At 54.1% G+C, this 18,298-nt stretch overlaps 1 protein-coding gene across 2 annotated transcripts; it reads left to right on the forward strand.

The window, feature by feature from the left end:
- The first annotated feature begins 235 nt into the window (after positions 1–235).
- ERBB3 (erb-b2 receptor tyrosine kinase 3) lies at positions 236–18,090 on the forward strand. Of its 2 annotated transcripts, none has more exons than XM_072768778.1 (28): positions 236–419; positions 3,907–4,058; positions 4,617–4,803; positions 5,355–5,480; positions 6,058–6,123; positions 6,265–6,383; positions 6,488–6,629; positions 6,969–7,082; positions 7,176–7,296; positions 9,513–9,586; positions 9,766–9,856; positions 10,095–10,300; positions 10,508–10,640; positions 11,022–11,112; positions 11,330–11,484; positions 11,884–11,937; positions 12,489–12,630; positions 13,198–13,317; positions 13,431–13,529; positions 13,716–13,901; positions 14,030–14,185; positions 14,431–14,506; positions 14,693–14,839; positions 15,146–15,243; positions 15,336–15,524; positions 15,678–15,749; positions 15,957–16,251; positions 16,422–18,090. In XM_072768778.1, the coding sequence occupies exons 1-28, from the start codon at positions 338–340 to the stop codon at positions 16,946–16,948; spliced, it is 4,020 nt and encodes a 1,339-aa protein (XP_072624879.1). In that variant the 5' UTR covers positions 236–337; the 3' UTR covers positions 16,949–18,090. The 2 variants fall into 2 exon arrangements, with proteins under 2 accessions (XP_072624879.1, XP_072624880.1); XM_072768779.1 differs by lacking the exon at positions 236–419 and adding an exon at positions 3,535–3,551.
- The last annotated feature ends 208 nt before the right edge of the window (positions 18,091–18,298 follow it).

An 18,298-nucleotide genomic window follows, 5' to 3' on the forward strand; every position in this document is an offset into this window, starting at 1 on the left:
TTCAGGGGCCGGGCTTCGAGGCGCCCTCCCCGCCCCCAGCACCTTTCCCCGTCGGAGGCGCTAGGGCGTCTGCAGTCCCGGCCGCCCCTCGGCCCGGCCCCCGGGAAGGTCCGGGCGCGACCCCGGCTCGGCTCGCGTGGCCCGGGGACGAGCCCCGGCTGCAGCGCCGCCCCCCTCCCCTGCCCGGCGGGCCCCCGCCCCGGCCCGGCTCCGATTGCGCTCCGCAGCCTCCCCGCCGCCGCTGCCGGTCGCTGGCGGCTCAGGTGGCCCCGCTCGGATGTCCTAGTCGGGGCCCCGGGCCGGATCCCGCGGGGCCGCCGCCGCCTCCGCGGGCGTCATGAGGGCGACGGCGCCGCTGCAGGTGCTGGGCTTCCTGCTCAGCTTGGTCCGCGCCTCCGACGTGGGCAACTCCCAGGCAGGTAAGCGGCGCGGGCGCCGGGGGGGGGGGGCCCGGGCGGGGGCGGGGGGCGCTGGGACCACCCCGGCGGGGCGCTGCGGCGGGCTCGGGGCTCCCGACCCCCCACTTCTGATCTGCGTCGGGGTGGGGCCCCCCGGGACACCCCGCTCCCCTGGGCGCTGCGGGCGGGCTCGGCGCTCCCGACCCCCCACTTCTGATCTGCGTCGGGGTGGGGGCCCCCCGGGACACCCCGCTCCCCTGGGGAGCCCTGTGGGGACGGCCGTGGGGCCTCGGCTCCGCAAACGTGCGGCGGCAGTGAGGGGGGTGAGGTCCCGGAGAGTGGGGGTCCCGGCCTGTGAGCCCACCCCCTCCCTCGGTTTCGGCGCCTCCAGTTTCGTTGTTTTGCCGACAGGGCGGAGCTAGGGAGGGGTCGGAGGGGGTTGTTGTTTTCTACTCTTGGAAAAACAAGAGCCGCACCTCCTCTTCCGTGGACCTGCCCCGGGACGGGCGGAGGCGCACCTAAGGGCCAAGTACAGGTGACATCGGGGTGAGAGGCCACGCAGAGGCCGACCTCCCTCATTTCCTCAGGATAACCAAGCTGGCTGGTCCCCGGCTTGACCAACCTCTTGTTTTTTTTTTTTTTTTTTTTAATTAATTAATTTATTTATGAGAGAGAGAGAGAGAGAGAGAGGCAGAGACACAGGCAGAGGGAGAAGCAGGCTCCATGCACCGGGAGCCCGATGTGGGATTCGATCCCGGGTCTCCAGGATCGCGCCCTGGGCCAAAGGCAGGCGCCAAACCGCTGCGCCACCCAGGGATCCCCCAACCTCTTGTTTTTGTCAAGACCCAGATCAATTCAACTAATATTTATTGAACATCTACTACGCACAGGGTCTGGGCCAGGAGCTGTAGGGTTAGGGGCCTGCAGCCTGGACTTGTCTGTCTTTTCTCCCCCAACCCGAGACCAACAGGGCGCCTCTCCCACCTCCTGAGCTTCCAGTCTGGGAGTCCTTCCCGGACCCAGCTCCCCCCCCACCTACATTCTGCTTATTGTCTGACTCTGTCTCCTGGAGTCTAGACAACAGTCAAACTGCGCCTCTCTTCCTCCTCCCACTCCCATACCATCCGAGCCCACCCCCTTGGGGTGTCTCTGGGACCGTGGACACCTGAGGGTTCTGGTGTTGCTCGAATTGGAGGAATCCTGTTGATCTCTTCCCCTCCCCCAGACCTCAGCTTGGGATTTGGGAGGGCCAGGGCCTCTTCCCCAGAGTGGGAGTGGGAGAAACACCTGTGCTTCCCCCACAGTTGCTGGGCCTAAATTTAGACTTGGGATCTTGACTTTGAAACTCCCAGCTGGTGGGGGGGTGGAGTGGAGGGGGGGGTCTGGGGACTGGAGTGGGAGGGACCAAATAGAATGACTGGGTCACTGTCCCATCCAGACCCTTGGAATCTTCAACCAGGAACCCAGGAGTCCCAGATCCTGGCCACCTTCCCTTGGGGCGACAGGAGGCAGGCATGGTTGGGTTTCTTTACCCTTTATCTGGATCCTGCAGCCTCTGGGCATCCGGCCCTGTCTCAGTCCTTCTATAGTCCCTTTGTCCTGGCTGTGATGGGGGTGGGGGCTATTGGAGAGGAGGCCTCTGGTTGAGGAGGCAACGAAGATTCCTGGTCGACCCACCCCAGTGCTCTCTACCAAAGGAGTGCCAGGCCCCTCCCTAGGCCCCTGGTCCCCGGGTACAGTGGGGCTTTTCCTTACTCTCTTCCCCCTTCCCTCCTCCCCATGCTGCCTGTTCCTCCTTAGAGGTGGTTTTCACGCTCTCTTCCTGAGCAGGCCCTTTGCTCCCTGTTTGTGTAATATGGACTTTACCCTCAGGATGGCAGAGAACTGGGACCTCTAACCCTTTAGCCTTCCAGGCACAGACACAGAGTCTGCACAGACACCTAAGGCAGGTGGGATAGATGGGGCCACCTGAAATACTTCCTCATAAGGAACCCCGAGGACAGAACCAGTATAGATTTCTGGGCCAGCGGGGAGCGGTGTGCATGCTTGTCTGTGGGTGTGTGCGTGTGTGTCCCTCGTGCATGTGCACACACACACACATCACATACATATCCCACTTCTCCATGCAGAAATCTTGGCTCCTCCCTTATCTGGGGAGAGCGGTTGGCGCCTTGACTTGCAAGAGGGGGTGTCCTACCAGGAAAGGGTTTAGGGTGGGGCTGTTCCCTAAATGATTAACCTTCCTAGTTTCTTTACTTTCAGCCCCAGGACCCTAGAGTTCCCAGGCTCCTCTGGGAGCTCCCAGCCAGTTTACTCCTCTGCTGGGTCTAGCCCACCCCCTTCCTTCCCATTGTGGGGAGTGAAAGGGGATGGGAGCCCTCCAAAGTCCAGTGGTCAGACTAGGGGTGTATCTAGGAGGAGGGGTTGGAGCCTCACTAATCTCTCCTCCTCCGTTCCCACTCCCGCCTCCTACTAAACTGCCAGCGCCTCAGGGAAGGGTGGTGAGAACAGGTGGTGTCTACCCCCCACCCTCCCCCGGCCTCTGAGCGGAGGGGAGAGGGGTGGGGCTTCGGGGTCCCGCCTTTCCCTTAGCCCCTGTGTCCTCCATACTTAGAAGGGCAAGTGAACCCCCAAGACTGCCATGTTGCAAAGCTTTTTAATGAATCTTTTGACAATGAAATTGCGTGGAAGGCTTAGAATGGGGGGGGATCCTCTGCTGTTTCCCTCCAGGCTTGTCTGTATTTGCTGGAAAGTGTGATGCTGAGGAGCTGCGATGTGTTGGAATAGGGCAAGGGAACCGGGAGGCCAGAGTTGAGGAAGAGGGGGTGCGGGGTAGGCAACCAACTCCTTATCTTTCAGCTTTAAGGACAAAGCTCACATTGACCCCCTCTCCCCACCGGAGCTCCCTCTCTAGTGAGGTCACTTGTCTGAGCCCAAGGCTTGAGGGTGGAGGGGGCGGGTGCCACTGAGGACAGGGTGTCTGGGGACTGGGTGGAGCAGCCCCCTCCTCCCAGATAGAATTGCCTCATTGTGGGCTGAAGTGTGGCCCTGGGCACTGCCCCCACCCTCTGCCCCCATCCCACCCTCGGTAGACACAATAGGGGCTGTGTGCTGGCCCCAAAGAGATATTTATTCCAGGATGGGGGTAGAGAAGTAAGTACCCTGGTTGGAGAGGGGGGAGGGAAGAGGAGGGTAACCAAGTTGTGGTCCATTCCTAACTTCCCTAGGGAGGGGGGAAAAAACCCCTACATCCTCTTTGGTTAACTCCTTAGTACCCAAAGGAGTACCTGAAAGAGGGAAACTTTTTCACCTGCCTGTGCAGAGAGATGGCGCGGGGGTTCTGAGAGAGGAGGGGGTTCGGGCTCTCTGACCGACATGGGCCTTTGTGTCTGGCTCTCGGGGTGAGGGCTGAGGTGGCGGCTTGGTGGGAGGGCGACCAGGGGGATGGCTCGGGGGGTGGGTGGGAGCTGTGTCCAGTCTCCGCCACTCTGACCCCCACTTTGAGCAGTGTGTCCCGGGACTCTGAACGGGCTGAGCGTGACCGGCGACGCTGAGAACCAATACCAGACCCTGTACAAGCTCTACGAGCGGTGCGAGGTGGTGATGGGGAACCTCGAGATCGTGCTCACAGGGCACAATGCCGACCTCTCCTTCCTGCAGGTCAGAGCGCGGACTCCCTACCTCAGGCTCCCCCCTTAATCTTCCCCACAGAGACCCCCTTTCCCTCCCCCAGGGCTACCCTCTGCTGGGGTTCAGCACGCCTAGAACCTTGGGGTTTGTAAGATCCCAGCCGGGTGCTTCCGGGGCCGCGGCCGGGGCCGGGATGTGGGCCCCAGGGCCTGGTCGCCGAGGCCGGGAGCGCGGGGGCTGGCCCGGGAGGCGACGGGCTGGTGCTGTGCACCGAGGCCCACTTGGGGACTTGGGGAGGTGCTGCGGAGGGGAGGACGGGCCTGAGCGAGGACCCAGGACCGAGGACGCTCCTGGCTCCCTGGCTCGAGACCCTGAGAAGGAAAGGGGAGGGGCCTAGGATTCCCGGGCACTTGTGCGGCCTGTCTTCCTTGGCAGAAGGGACACAGCAGTGGGTGCCCCGCTGCTCCCTACTTGGGAGCAGGGATTAGAAAGACTTCGGGGGGGGGGGTTAGGGATCCCCCTAGGATGGGGGGATCGAGGCCGTTTGTTCTGTTATCCCTCCCGCTGACATGACCTGTGCCACCCCAGTGGATCCGAGAAGTGACCGGCTATGTCCTGGTGGCCATGAACGAGTTCCCCACCCTGCCCCTGCCCAACCTCCGGGTGGTGCGGGGCACTCAGGTGTACGACGGGAAGTTCGCCATCTTCGTCATGCTCAACTATAACACCAACTCCAGCCATGCCCTGCGCCAGCTCCGCTTCACTCAGCTCACGGGTCAGTCCCGCGGGTGCCTCCCGGCCACCCCCAGCCAGGCCGCGGGCAGGCGCTCCCCTCCGCGGCCTTAGTCTAAAGGCTAAAGGTCCGCTCGTCCTTAAGCAAGAGAGGGAGCGGAGGCCCCTGCCCCGGGGGAGGGCCCTATGTCCCCAGCCAGAGCTGGGGCTCTGAAATCCTGTCACCTCCCCCTCACGATTACCCCCAAGCTGGGGAACTGTGGGACCACACGCCCCAGGGCTACCTCTTACCCCCTGCCCGGTCCTTGGAAAACACACTTGGAGGCGGACCAAGGAGGTGACTGAGTCAGGGATCTCCTGGTTCTGCCTCCCCTCCCCCACCGGCTAAACCGGATCTGGACAGGTGTCTGGGAGGCCGCGTCCAGGCCTGGCCCCTCCTGCCCTACAAGGCGAGCCTTCTCCGCAGCTTGCTTTAATCAGACAGATTTGCCTGCTCCGTGTCGCCTTCTCCTGAGTCCCGGTGGCCTTCGGGGTCGGTGGGGCAGGGGGAGGCCTGCGGAGCCCTTAGCCTGTCACTGCTCTGCCTGACCTCAGAGATTCTGGCGGGGGGAGTGTATATTGAGAAGAACGACAAGCTTTGTCACATGGACACGATCGACTGGAGGGACATCGTGAGGGACCGAGACGCAGAGATAGTGGTGAAGGACAACGGCAGGAGCTGTGAGTGACGTGATCGACCGCCCCCCCCCCCCCCCCCGCCCCGCCAGACAGAGCGGCCCTTCCCCGTCATCACCTACCCCAGTCCGAGCCCACCTGTCCACTCAGAGAACACCTCAGGCCCGAGACCCCTGGGCTCCCAACCCCGGAAGCTCTATGCGAAGGAGCAGAAGACCCCGGGACCGAGGAGAGCCTCGTCCGCGGGCTCCAGGCCCCCATCCCCTCTGTGTCAACATTCCGCGCTCGGGGCCCCCTGCCCCCCATCACAGTCCGCTGCCCCCGCCCACTCACACACACATATTCCTGCTGGGTTCAGTTTGCCAAGGAGGAACCAAGTTCCCGGGGTGGGCCCGGGGTGGGCCTGGGCCGGGCTTGGCACCTTCAGCGGCCCTGCGGGCGGTGCGGAGGTGTGGCCCCACCCCTTGTTGACAGTTGCGGAGCCCCAGGGCCAGGAGGGACACTGCCAGGCCCTTTGCTTTGTGGGACTGGGGTGCCTGCGTGCTGACATCATACCCTGTTGACTCAAGCAAGCCTTTCTTAGCCCTCAACGGCCCTTTGCGTTGCTTTCTTTCCCAACCAGGTCCCCCGTGTCATGAGACCTGCAAGGGGCGATGCTGGGGTCCTAGACCAGAAGACTGCCAGACATGTGGGTTTACTCCCCTCCAAAAACCTCATACACTTTTAATATCCCTGCCCGCCCCGACCTATGTCAACACCGGGGGTAGGACAAGCCTAGACTAGAGGGCAAGAGTCAGAGCCCTGACTGCAGTGCTTCTTCTTTCTATAGTGACCAAGACCATCTGTGCCCCTCAGTGTAATGGTCATTGCTTTGGGCCCAACCCCAACCAGTGCTGCCATGATGAGTGTGCAGGGGGCTGCTCAGGCCCTCAGGATACAGACTGCTTTGTATGTACCACTGTTTGCCTGGTTCTGAAGTGGGGATGTGGGCTTTGGGGAGGAAGTAGGAATACTTACATAATGTGAGTTTTATGAATTTCCTATGTTCCTAGGCCTGCCGACTCTTCAATGACAGCGGGGCCTGTGTGCGCCAGTGTCCACAGCCTCTGGTCTACAACAAGCTAACTTTCCAGCTGGAACCCAATCCCCACACCAAGTATCAGTATGGTGGAGTTTGTGTAGCCAGCTGTCCCCGTAAGTGTCTAAGAAGAGGAACAATGATAGTAGAGCCAGGGTTTTAGAAAAAATTTTAGGAGATATAGGGATCAAGTTGGGTGGTAGAGGATGTAGGTTGTAATCTAATCACCTCCGGTGAATCCTCTCCCCACTGTCCTGTCTACTTCCCATGATTTCTAGCAACTGCTCCTAGTTCTGCAACAAAGAGCAAAGAGCTTTTCTCAGCCATAGGACAGCGTTTAAGGAACCTTGGGTGGTGGTTTGGGACAGATCCAGCACAGAGCAGGAGGGAGCAAGGTTCAGTTGCTCGTTGGCAGTGTTCCTCTCTTGTCTCTCATGGTGCCCTCCTCTCCCTAGATAACTTTGTGGTCGATCAAACGTCTTGTGTCCGGGCCTGTCCTCCTGACAAGATGGAAGTAGATAAAAATGGACTCAAGATGTGTGAACCTTGTGGGGGGCTGTGCCCCAAAGGTGAGTAGGAGATGGTGAAGAGCTGGTGAAGAGAACTTCCTTTCCCCAGAGACCAATCAGGCTCCACCCACTGAGCCTCTTTTGTGTTTGCAGCCTGTGAGGGGACAGGCTCCGGGAGCCGCTTCCAGACTGTGGACTCGAGCAACATTGATGGATTTGTGAACTGCACCAAGATCCTGGGCAACCTGGACTTTCTGATCACTGGCCTCAATGGGTTAGACTCTGCATTCCCTCTCTAACCCCCACTCCATCCATCCTCTCACGGTTCATTGCATTTGGCTCAACCCTTCATATGTGCAGCTGATTAGGAATACGAATCACAGGGGCACCTGGGTGGCTCAGTCGGTTAAGCGTCTGACTCTTGGTTCCAGCTAAGGTCGTGATCCAGGTGTCGTGAGATCAAGCCCCGCATCCTGCTCTGTGCTTAGTGTGGAGTGTCCTTGAGATCCTCTCCCCCTGCCTCTGCTCCTCCCCCTGCTTGCTCTCTCTCTCTCTCTCAAAATAAATAAAAATCATTAAAAATAAAAAAAAATAAAAGGAATATAAATCATGAAATTTTAAAGGTTACACAGTACCTGACCATTCCTAACTCTGTCTGCCACCCAGGACTTGAATCCCTTGAGACCCCCCCCAAGGAATCTGATAACTGTCTCACTGCACGGCAGTGGACAAAGAAATTGTGTTCTCCTACTACTTTTTTTGTTTTTTGTTTTCAGATTTTATTACATCTATCTATCTATCTAACCATTTATTTGATAGAGACAAGGAGGGGGAGCTACAGAGGGAGAGGGAAAAGCAGGTTCCCCCACTGAGTAGGGAGCCCAATGTGAGACTTGATCCTGGGATCCTGGGACTGTTACCCGAGGTGAAGGCAGACAGCCAGCTGACTGAGCCACCCAGGCACCCCTTTATGTAAGAGAGAGAGGAAGAAGGACGCCCGGGTGGCTCAGCGGTTTAGCACCTGCCTTCGGCCCAGGGCGTGATTCTGGAGTCTCAGGATCAAGTCCCACCTTGGCTCCCTGCATGGAGCCTGCTTCTCCCTCTGCCTGTGTCTCTGCCTCTCTCTCTCTGTGTCTCTCATGAATAAATTTTTAAAAATCCTTTAAAAAAGAGCGAGGGAGAGAGGGAATCCCAAGTGGGGCCATGTCAGGAGCACAGCCCCACGTGGAGGACCCTGAGATCATGACCTGAGCCGAAATCAGTCCAATGCCTAATGGACTGAGCCACCCAGGCGCCCCTTAAGATTTTTATCTTTAAGTTATCTCTATACCCAACGTGGGGCTTGAACTCAACCCTGAGACCACGAGTCGCATGCACCACTACTGAGCCAGCCAAGTGCCCCTGCCCGAATCAACTTACTTTAAGAAAGATTTTATTTATACACACACACACACACACGTGTGCACGCTTATGCACGTGTGCGGGTGTGCAAGTTGGCGAAGAAGCACATGGGGAGGGAGAAGAAGGGGGAAAGAATCTCAAGCAGATTCCACGCTGAGCACAGAGCTGGCCTGGGGCTCCATCCCATGACCCTGGGATCAGGACCCCAGCTAAAACCAAGACTTGGATGCTCAGCCAACAGCCACTCAGGCGCCCCCTGAATCAATTTTTAAAAAAAAATTTATTGATTTATTCATCAGACACACAGAGAGAGAGAGGCAGAGACACAGGCAGAGGGAGAAGCAGGCCCCATGCAGGGAGCCCGATGTGGGTCTCATCCTGGGACTCCAGGATCACTCCCTGAGCCAAAGGCAGAGGCCCAACTGCTGAGCCACCCAGGCATCCCCTGAATCAATTTTTTGATGAGAGTTGCCACATGATGATTTTTTAACTCCATTATTCCTTTTGCATTTATTTGTCGGCATTTTAGTGTTAGGAACAGTTTTCCTTTCCCATTGATTGATTGATTGGTACCTATTTCACTCAGTCCTTTATAATCTTTTACAGTTATTATTTTGGTGTTGATTTGTCTCTGTTCTGGCCACTGGGGGCTTCTTCAAGCCAGATCCCAGATTCTTTGTACCCTTCATTCTCTGAGCACTTACTTCCTTTTTTGCATAAGATGCTATAAACTCATGTTATATTTCTCCCGCCCTACTCATTTCTCCAAGGAGCCCTGTTTCCTTTTAGTGGAGGATGGTATTAGAATGAAGTTCTGGGCAGCCCGGGTGGCTCAGTGGTTTAGCGCCACCTTCAGCCCAGGGAGTGATCCTGGAGACCCGGGATAGTCTCACGTCGGGCTCCCCGCAGGGAGCCTGCTTCTCCCTCTGCCTGTGTCTCTGCCCCCCTCTCTCTCTATGTGTCTCTTATGAATAAATAAATAAAATCTTAAAAAGGAAAAAAGAAAGAAAAAAGAAACTTAAGTTCTGAGGCTAGGTGTGACTGGGTTGTACCTGTATCTTGTTGACTGGTTTTGACTGTTCTCTCCAGAGACCCCTGGCACAAGATCCCTGCCTTGGACCCTGAGAAGCTCAATGTCTTCCGGACAGTACGGGAGATCACAGGTGAGTGGGAAGAGAGGCTGCTACCCTTTCTGAGAGAAATGAGTGAACCACTGACACAAATTGGTGTATAACTAGTTACAAAGTCATGTCCCAAGTGATGGGAGAGGGGCCACTAGAACCTGAGAAGGCAAGAAGGGAAGACTCCTTCCCCGCTGACGCGCCTCTCTCCAACCCGTCAGGTTACCTGAACATCCAGTCCTGGCCTCCCCACATGCACAACTTCAGTGTCTTTTCCAACCTGACAACCATTGGGGGCAGAAGCCTATACAAGTGAGTAGTTAGGAGTGTGGTGGTGGTAGTACCTCCAGGCAATGAACCCTGTTTCTTAGGCATCTTTGAGTGAAGCACACGTGTTGTCTCAGCATGCCCAAAGGGCTGAGAGTTGGAAGGGGAATCTCTCTTCCCGGTCTGACTGGCCCAGAGCACATTGGTTAAATGAAAAGGAATCCACTGCATGGTCATTTTCCCCTGTGTAATCTCCCTTCTTACCTCGTTTCCTTGTTCTCAGCCGGGGTTTCTCTTTGCTGATCATGAAGAACTTGAATATAACATCTTTGGGCCTCCGATCTTTGAAAGAAATTAGTGCTGGGCGTATTTACATAAGTGCCAACAAGCAACTCTGCTACCACCATTCTCTGAACTGGACCAGGCTGCTTCGGGGGCCTCCAGAAGAGAGGCTGGACATCAAGCATAATCGGCCCCGCAGAGACTGCGGTGAGGGGAAGGGCCCAGAGGGTGGCCGGGAAAAAGAAGTCAGGGAGGAGAGGGTACAGTGTGTAAAAACTGTTCTGCTCAGGAGTAGGGATCAGAGGGTAGAGCCAAGGAGAGGGGTGTGTTAGGCTGGAGGCACTTAAGAGGAAGAGCTCAGCAGAAGGCACGTGAGGAGAGCTGACTCCTCCTGTCTCACCCCTTCCTTCCCAGTGGCAGAGGGCAAAGTGTGTGATCCCCTGTGCTCCTCTGGGGGATGCTGGGGCCCAGGTCCTGGTCAGTGCCTGTCCTGTCGAAACTACAGCCGAGGAGGTGTCTGTGTGACCCACTGCAACTTTCTAAATGGGTAACACTGAGGGGAGAGAGAGGCACGAAGGGGTGGGAGGATGGGGCCCTGGGATGGATGCAGCTATTCAGCTGGTACCTGAAAGCCTTTAGTCCACTTTCTTCCTTTTTTAAAAAATAATTATTTTAGAGGGCGGGGAGGGGTAGAGGGAGAGGGAGAGAGAACCCCAAGCTGACTCAAGCCCCGATGAGAGGCTTGATCTCACAACCCTGAGCTAACTGGACTCGAAACCAAGAGTTGGATGCTTAATTGACTGCATCACCTAGGCGCCCCTAGACAAGTTTCTGCATATGCCTGGGTGGGATCGAGCAAGGGGACCCTGTGGTTGGACATAAAGGTCAGGACTTATAAGTGACCCCTTCCCTTTACCCCCCACTGCAGGGAGCCTCGTGAGTTTGCCCATGAAGCTGAATGCTTCTCCTGCCACCCGGAGTGCCAACCCATGGAGGGGACTGCCACATGCAATGGCTCGGTACAGTAGCAACACCAGGATCTCTAAGGGAGGAAGAGCATGGGCAGTACTAGAAGGTCTTGAGAATGATAATGGCCAAATCACAAGGCCAGCACAAGGAGGCCAGATAACCCTAGGGTCTGTGGATGGAGCATCCTGAATCGCTGCGTTGGTCCTTGCTGGGATGGGTGAAGTTGGCCTTGGGATCCCATTCTTCCCAACCTTCTCTTCCACCCAGGGCTCTGATGCCTGTGCTCAGTGTGCCCATTTTCGAGATGGGCCGCACTGTGTGAGCAGCTGCCCCAATGGAGTCCTCGGTGCCAAGGGCCCCATCTACAAGTACCCAGACACTCACAATGAATGTCGGCCCTGCCACGAGAATTGCACCCAGGGGTCAGTGATGGGATAATAATGGGGGAGGGGGAAAACAAAACTAGGGGGAAATTAGAGGGTAAAGGGGACCTGAGAGAAGAAAGGAACTGTGATTTTAAGAATCACGCCAAGCTGTATGGTGAAGAATTGGAGAAAAAGAATCTCAATAACAGCACAAAATTATACCACAGTTTTGAGAACCTGAAATAACCCCAGCTTGGGGGAATTTCATTCAAGAGAGGGACTAGGGGAGAGTTGGCAAGCTAGAGAGGGGGGCTGTGGCTGTGTCTTATGATTAGGGCTCCAGGATGGGATACCATGGTAGGGTCTGAAACAGTGTCGTGTGTTGAGGCTGGTGGGATTGAGCTTGCTATGGGGGTCTCCCAAGCTCCCATTTAAGGAGGTGACTTTCTTCTCTAGGTGTAAGGGACCAGAGCTACAAGACTGTTTAGGTCAAACACTGGCACTGATCAGGTATGATGGGCTTGGAGATTTTAGCAGCTGGGGGTATTTGGGAGAGAAGCTAGGGAAGGGGCAGTTACCTGCTGGGAAGAGGGTCTCTATTCATTCTGTCCTTTTTTTTTTTTTTTTTAAAGATTTTACTTATTTATTCATGAGAGACACAGAGAGAGGCAGAGACACAGGCAGAGGGAGAAGCAGGCTTCATGCAGGGAGCCCGATGCAGGGACTTGATCCCAGGACCCCAGGATCATGACCTGAGCTGAAGGCAGACCCAACCACTGAGCCACCCAGGCACCCCCCATTCTGTCCTTCTATATACACCAGTATCCCTGGACTTGGAGACACAAGAATCCAGGCTAATCCAGACTGCCCATCCTAAAATTAATTTGTAGTATCCTCAGGAGGTGCAGATGTAGTTTAACCCTTTCATTGCTCAATAATATGTGTGTATGTGAATGTTAACTTCTTGCCCCAGATCTGTACTATACCTTTCATGTAGGCGTAGATGACATTTTTAAGGGAGGTGTAGACCCAGGGTAATGCTGGACTTCTCTATCCCACAGCAAAACCCATCTGGCAGTGGGCTTAACAGTGGTAGTGGGATTGGCAGTGATTTTCCTGATCCTGGGAGGCACTTTACTCTATTGGCGTGGGCGCCGGATTCAGAATAAGAGGGCTATGCGGCGCTACTTGGAACGGGGTGAGGTGAGTGCCTAGCTTACTTACTTACTTACCTACTAAGAGCCTCCTCCTTTCCCAGAGATTTGATCCCTTTCTTCAAGGAGGTGGTATGGTCCATTAGAAAGAACTCTGGCCAGAGAAACGGGAATCCTGCATTCTGGTCCTGATTTTGCCATTAATTTCCCACATGACTGTGAAGAAGTTACTTTCCTTCTCTGTGCCTCATTGTATGCTCGTAGATGGAAAAAAATAATAACATTTATCCTTATAGGATGGCTATAAGGATGAAATGGAATGATGTACATGAAGGTGATTTGAAAAGCATAGAGAATTGTATAAAAGTATTCAGGGTGGTAACGTTACCAGCTCTGCCCCCTTCCTCCCATCAAAGGGGAAACCCAACTCTTGATTCCTGTTGTCATGAACACAGACCTTAGGGTCTCTTACTCCCCAGTATGCCTGCAATGACTTTTAAGACTAAAGACAATTCTTCCTGTTCCCACTGCTCTGGGCATCCACTTATAGATAGAGGGTGCGAGTGAGACATGGGAATGGACTTTCCTGAGTATTTTCTTCCCTTCTTCTCCTCAGAGCATAGAGCCTCTGGATCCCAGTGAGAAGGCTAACAAAGTCTTGGCCAGAATCTTCAAAGAAACAGAGCTGAGGAAGCTTAAAGTCCTTGGCTCAGGCGTCTTTGGAACCGTGCACAAAGTGAGTGGAGGAGGAGGAGGAGAAAGGTTCTAGGATGAAGGAGAGAAAGATTTAGGGAAAGGGCCAGCCCGGGGAGAATGACCTTAGGCTGACTCCTGCCCAACACTTCCCAGGGAGTATGGATTCCTGAGGGTGAATCAATCAAGATTCCAGTCTGCATTAAAGTCATCGAGGACAAGAGTGGACGGCAGAGTTTTCAAGATGTGACGGATGTAAGTGAAAGAAGGGTATTCTGTATGCCACTAGGAGAGAGGCCAATAGTAGGTAGGATTTTGTAGCAGCATGGTCCTGTGTTAGCAGATACTGTCGGTCTCACTGATGTCCCTGAATGTTGGGCTAGCCCTCTGGATGTACATGGACTTTCTCGATCCTTGGATAACCCCTCCTGTGTCTCGTAGCATATGCTGGCCATTGGCAGCCTAGACCATGCCCACATTGTACGGCTGCTGGGACTGTGCCCAGGGTCATCTCTGCAGCTCGTCACTCAGTACTTGCCTCTGGGTTCCCTGCTGGATCATGTGAGACAACACCGTGGAGCACTGGGGCCCCAGCTGCTGCTCAATTGGGGAGTACAGATTGCCAAGGTGAGAGGAACCTGGCTGGTGGCTGGCAGGGAGGTTGAAGTTCTGAGAGGTGCCCTTAGGGTTTGGGAGGATTCTGGATCTCAAGGATCAGTTCCACCCAACTTTGAGAATACGTCCTTCCTCTGTAGGGGATGTACTACCTTGAGGAGCATGGTATGGTGCATAGGAACCTGGCGGCCCGAAATGTGCTACTGAAGTCACCAAGTCAGGTCCAGGTGGCAGATTTTGGGGTGGCTGACCTGCTGCCCCCCGATGATAAGCAACTACTACACAGTGAGGCCAAGGTGAGGTGACACAAAGGGCTGGGTAAGGAGGTGGGGGTGGAGTGAAGCATGGGAGTAGAGAGTAGTCAGTGGTCTCCTTCAGAGGCAAATGGATGCTGCACAGTACATTTGAGGAGAGGAACCTGGAGATGGAAATTCAAGTTCAGAAAGCAACAAAGAAAGGAATGAGAGAGAACTTGGGGCAGAGAAGTGGTGAGAAAATTTGTGGAAGTCAACTGATGACACTTTTGCCTTTAAATCCCCAGACTCCAATTAAGTGGATGGCCCTGGAGAGTATCCACTTTGGAAAATACACACATCAGAGTGACGTCTGGAGTTATGGTCAGTCCCTTTGGATACCCTCCATACTGTCACTGGTCCAAATTCCATAGTTGCCTTTTGAGAGACCCCCTTTTCAGAATTTCTGAGCCCTTCAGATCCTTGTGTGAGATCAAGTTCTGCTTTCCCTTCATCTTCATGCCCATGTCTATTATTTTGCCATCAACTAGTCATATCTTCCTCTACCAGGAGTGACAGTTTGGGAGCTGATGACCTTTGGGGCAGAGCCCTATGCTGGGCTACGATTGGCCGAAGTACCAGATCTGCTAGAGAAGGGGGAGCGATTGGCACAGCCCCAGATCTGTACCATTGATGTCTACATGGTCATGGTCAAGTGTGAGTTACTTGCTGATCCCAGCCATTTTCTCTTTCTTTCTCTTTATTTCTTTCTTTAAATAATTAATTTATTTGAGAGAAAGATCGAGAGAGCAGGGAGAGGGGCAGAGGGAGAGGAAGAGAGTCCTAAGCAGACTCTGCACTATGCAAGGAGCCTGATTCAGGACTCAATCTCATGACCTGAGCCAAAACCAAGAGTCAGATGCTTAACTGCACCACCTGGGTGCCCCCCAGCCATTTTCTAACTGCTTTCCCTCCCTACTCTACTCCCCTCTTATGGCTCTGCTTCCTACATCTTGCCACCAGGCTGGATGATTGATGAGAACATCCGTCCAACCTTTAAAGAACTAGCCAATGAGTTCACCAGGATGGCCCGAGACCCCCCACGGTATCTGGTCATAAAGGTGAGTAGTGGTTAGGAGTTGTCAAGGAGATCTAGAGGAAGGGGGACTTGGCTGGAACTAGGATCCATCTTAACAATCACCTGCCCCTACAGAGAGAGAGTGGGCCTGGAATTCCCCCCGGGGCAGAGCCCCCTGCTCTGACAAACAAGGAACTGGAGGAGGTGGAGCTGGAGCCAGAACTGGAGCTAGATCTGGACTTGGAGACGGAGGAGGATGGCCTGGCGGCCACACTAAACTCTGCCCTCGGTTTGCCAGTTGGAACACTTAATCGGCCCCGTGGGGTAAGGCATTTCCCAGTTTTAAGACTCTGCACCCTGAGCCCTCTATCTACCTAGACCCTCATGAACCCCACTGATGCCCAGATTAACTACTTAAAAGCCCCCAGGGTGAGTAGATTTCTCCCTTAATCTAAACCTTCACTTTTTTCATCCTAGAGCCAGAGCCTCTTAAGCCCATCATCTGGATATATGCCTATGAACCAGGGTAACCTTGGGGACACCTGCCAGGTAAGGTCTGTCTCTTTAAGGGGCTGCTGAGAAGCTGGGTGGCAGTTTCTTAGAATCCATAGGGGCCATGTGGGAGGCTTTAGAAATCCTTGAGGTTTAACCAGTGCCCCACAAAAAAGAAGGCATCGAACAACCCAGTCTCTTAAAGGAATACCAATTTTTCCTTCGTCTCTGTATAAATTTCCATGTATTACTTTCCTCCTTTAGGAGTCTGCCATTTGTGGGACTGGTGAGCGGTGCCCCCGTCCAGCCTCTTTGCACCCAATGCCACGGGGACGCCTGGCATCAGAGTCCTCAGAGGGCCATGTGACAGGGTCCGAGGCTGAGCTCCAGGAGAAGGCATCAATGTGTAGAAGCCGGAGCCGGAGCCCACGGCCACGAGGAGACAGTGCCTACCATTCCCAGCGCCACAGCCTGCTCACTCCTGTCACCCCACTCTCCCCACCAGGGTTGGAGGAAGAGGATGTCAATGGATATGTCATGCCAGATGCACACCTCAAAGGTGACTGACTCTTCCTAGAAATCTTTCTCTGATCCCTGCCCCCAGGCTCCTCGTCATCCTTTTGTCTTCTCTGATCTAATCCCTCCCTTTGCATAATTTCCTCTTTCCCCCAGTTCCCACCAGCTACTACCATGTTCTCCACATACCTACCCTCTCTTCTCAACCCTTAGGTACTCCCTCCTCCCGGGAAGGCACCCTTTCTTCAGTGGGCATCAGTTCTGTCCTGGGTACTGAAGAAGAGGAGGAAGATGAGGAGTATGAATATATGAACCGGAGGAGAAGACACAGTCCACCTCGTCACCCTAGGCCCAGTTCTCTCGAGGAGCTGGGTTATGAGTACATGGATGTGGGATCAGACCTCAGCGCTTCCCTGGGCAGCACACAGAGTTGCCCACTCAACCCTGTGCCCCTCATGCCCGCTGCTGGCACAACCCCAGATGAGGACTATGAATATATGAATCGGCGACATGCTGGAGGAGCTCCTGGGGGAGACTATGCAGCCATGGGGGCCTGCCCAGCCGCTGAGCAAGGGTATGAAGAGATGAGAGCTTTCCAGGGGCCTGGAAACCATGCTCCGCATGTCCACTGTGCCCGCCTCAAACCTCTACGTAGTTTAGAAGCCACTGACTCCGCTTTCGATAATCCTGATTACTGGCATAGCAGGCTTTTCCCCAAGGCTGATGCTCAGAGAACATAACCCCTGCTCCCTGAAGTACTCAGGGAGCATTTCATGGCAGCTAGTGCCTCTAGAGGGTACCCCTCATCTCCCTAGTCCCTTCCTCACAGGTCTCAGTCCTATTTCCCCAGCCCTAGACAATTCCATTCAACCTTTGGAGGCTTTTAAACACTTTGACACAAAATTCTTGATATGTAGCCAGCTGTGCACTTTCTTCTCTTTCCCAATCCCAGGAAAGGAGATTTTCCCTATTTTGTGTGCTTTCCTAAACCCATTCGTCAGCTTCCTCAGGGGGACTCCCTGGAGATATGAAGGATTACTCCCTTGTCCCTTTCTCTCAGACTCTGACTTGTTGAGATTAGTCTTTAAAGTGTGCTTTTGTTTCCCATCAGACTCCTAAGAAAGAGGAAAATGGGGGTAACGTGCCAGGGGCAAGTAAACTTTAGGCTTATGACTCAACCCTCTAGGAAGAATGGAAAGCTTCGAATCTTAAGTGAAGAGAGAGGTTGGGTATAGATATTAATGAGTACTATTAATTGAGTATTTACTATGCCAGCCATCATGCTAAAGTTTACCTATGTTATCTCTGTTATCTCATCTAATCCTTACAACAATTCTGTGAGCTAGGTATTAGCCCATTTCACAAATAAAGAACCTGAGCCTTAAAAAGATTAAGTAAATTAAGTGGCAGGTCCAGGATTCAGTATCTTACAATGCAGGTTTTCTTACTGTAAGGTATCAAGGAAAACTGATAAAAGTCAGAGTCCTTGTAAGGGGCATGGTCTTCTTGTTTTTGCACTGAATCAAGCCTAACCCCCAACAACCACAGCCTCCTCCTACACCCAGACTTCTCATCTCAGGTCTCAGGAAGTAGGGGGAAGGAGGTGGTCGGATGGAAAAAATAACTGGACATTTTTGTGTAAACCATAACCTGTATGTGCTGTAAATGGTCTCTTCTTACCCAAGGGACAGCCTCACAAGGGTCGCAAGAGCCACTTTTAGGGTCTGTTCTCATCCAGTAGTGGGAAGCTTCCAGCTGGGATAGAAAGAGGACCCAGCTTCAGGCCTCTGTCTCCTTGGATGGGAAATGGAGTATGTTGTATCACTGAAGATTTTTATTTTGTTTTTATACACACCTGAATAAAAATGCCGGTTTTCAGCTTCCTGTGTGTCAGATGTAAACCTTTATAGTGTGGAAGGCAGATCACCCCTTTGCTCCTCCGCAGTGCATGGCCATTTAGCTTCTGACAGTCTGTACCTTGCAGCTTCTCCAGCCCCACTTTTCTTTGTATTCTCAGAAGACCAGCATAGTACACACACAGTTCCTTCTCCTTTAAGGCTTTTACTAGGAATCTTTTTTTTTTTTTTTTA

The sequence above is a fragment of the Canis lupus genome, chromosome 11, assembly GCF_048164855.1.
Source record: "Canis lupus baileyi chromosome 11, mCanLup2.hap1, whole genome shotgun sequence".
In the NCBI taxonomy this organism is placed as follows: domain Eukaryota; kingdom Metazoa; phylum Chordata; class Mammalia; order Carnivora; family Canidae; genus Canis; species Canis lupus.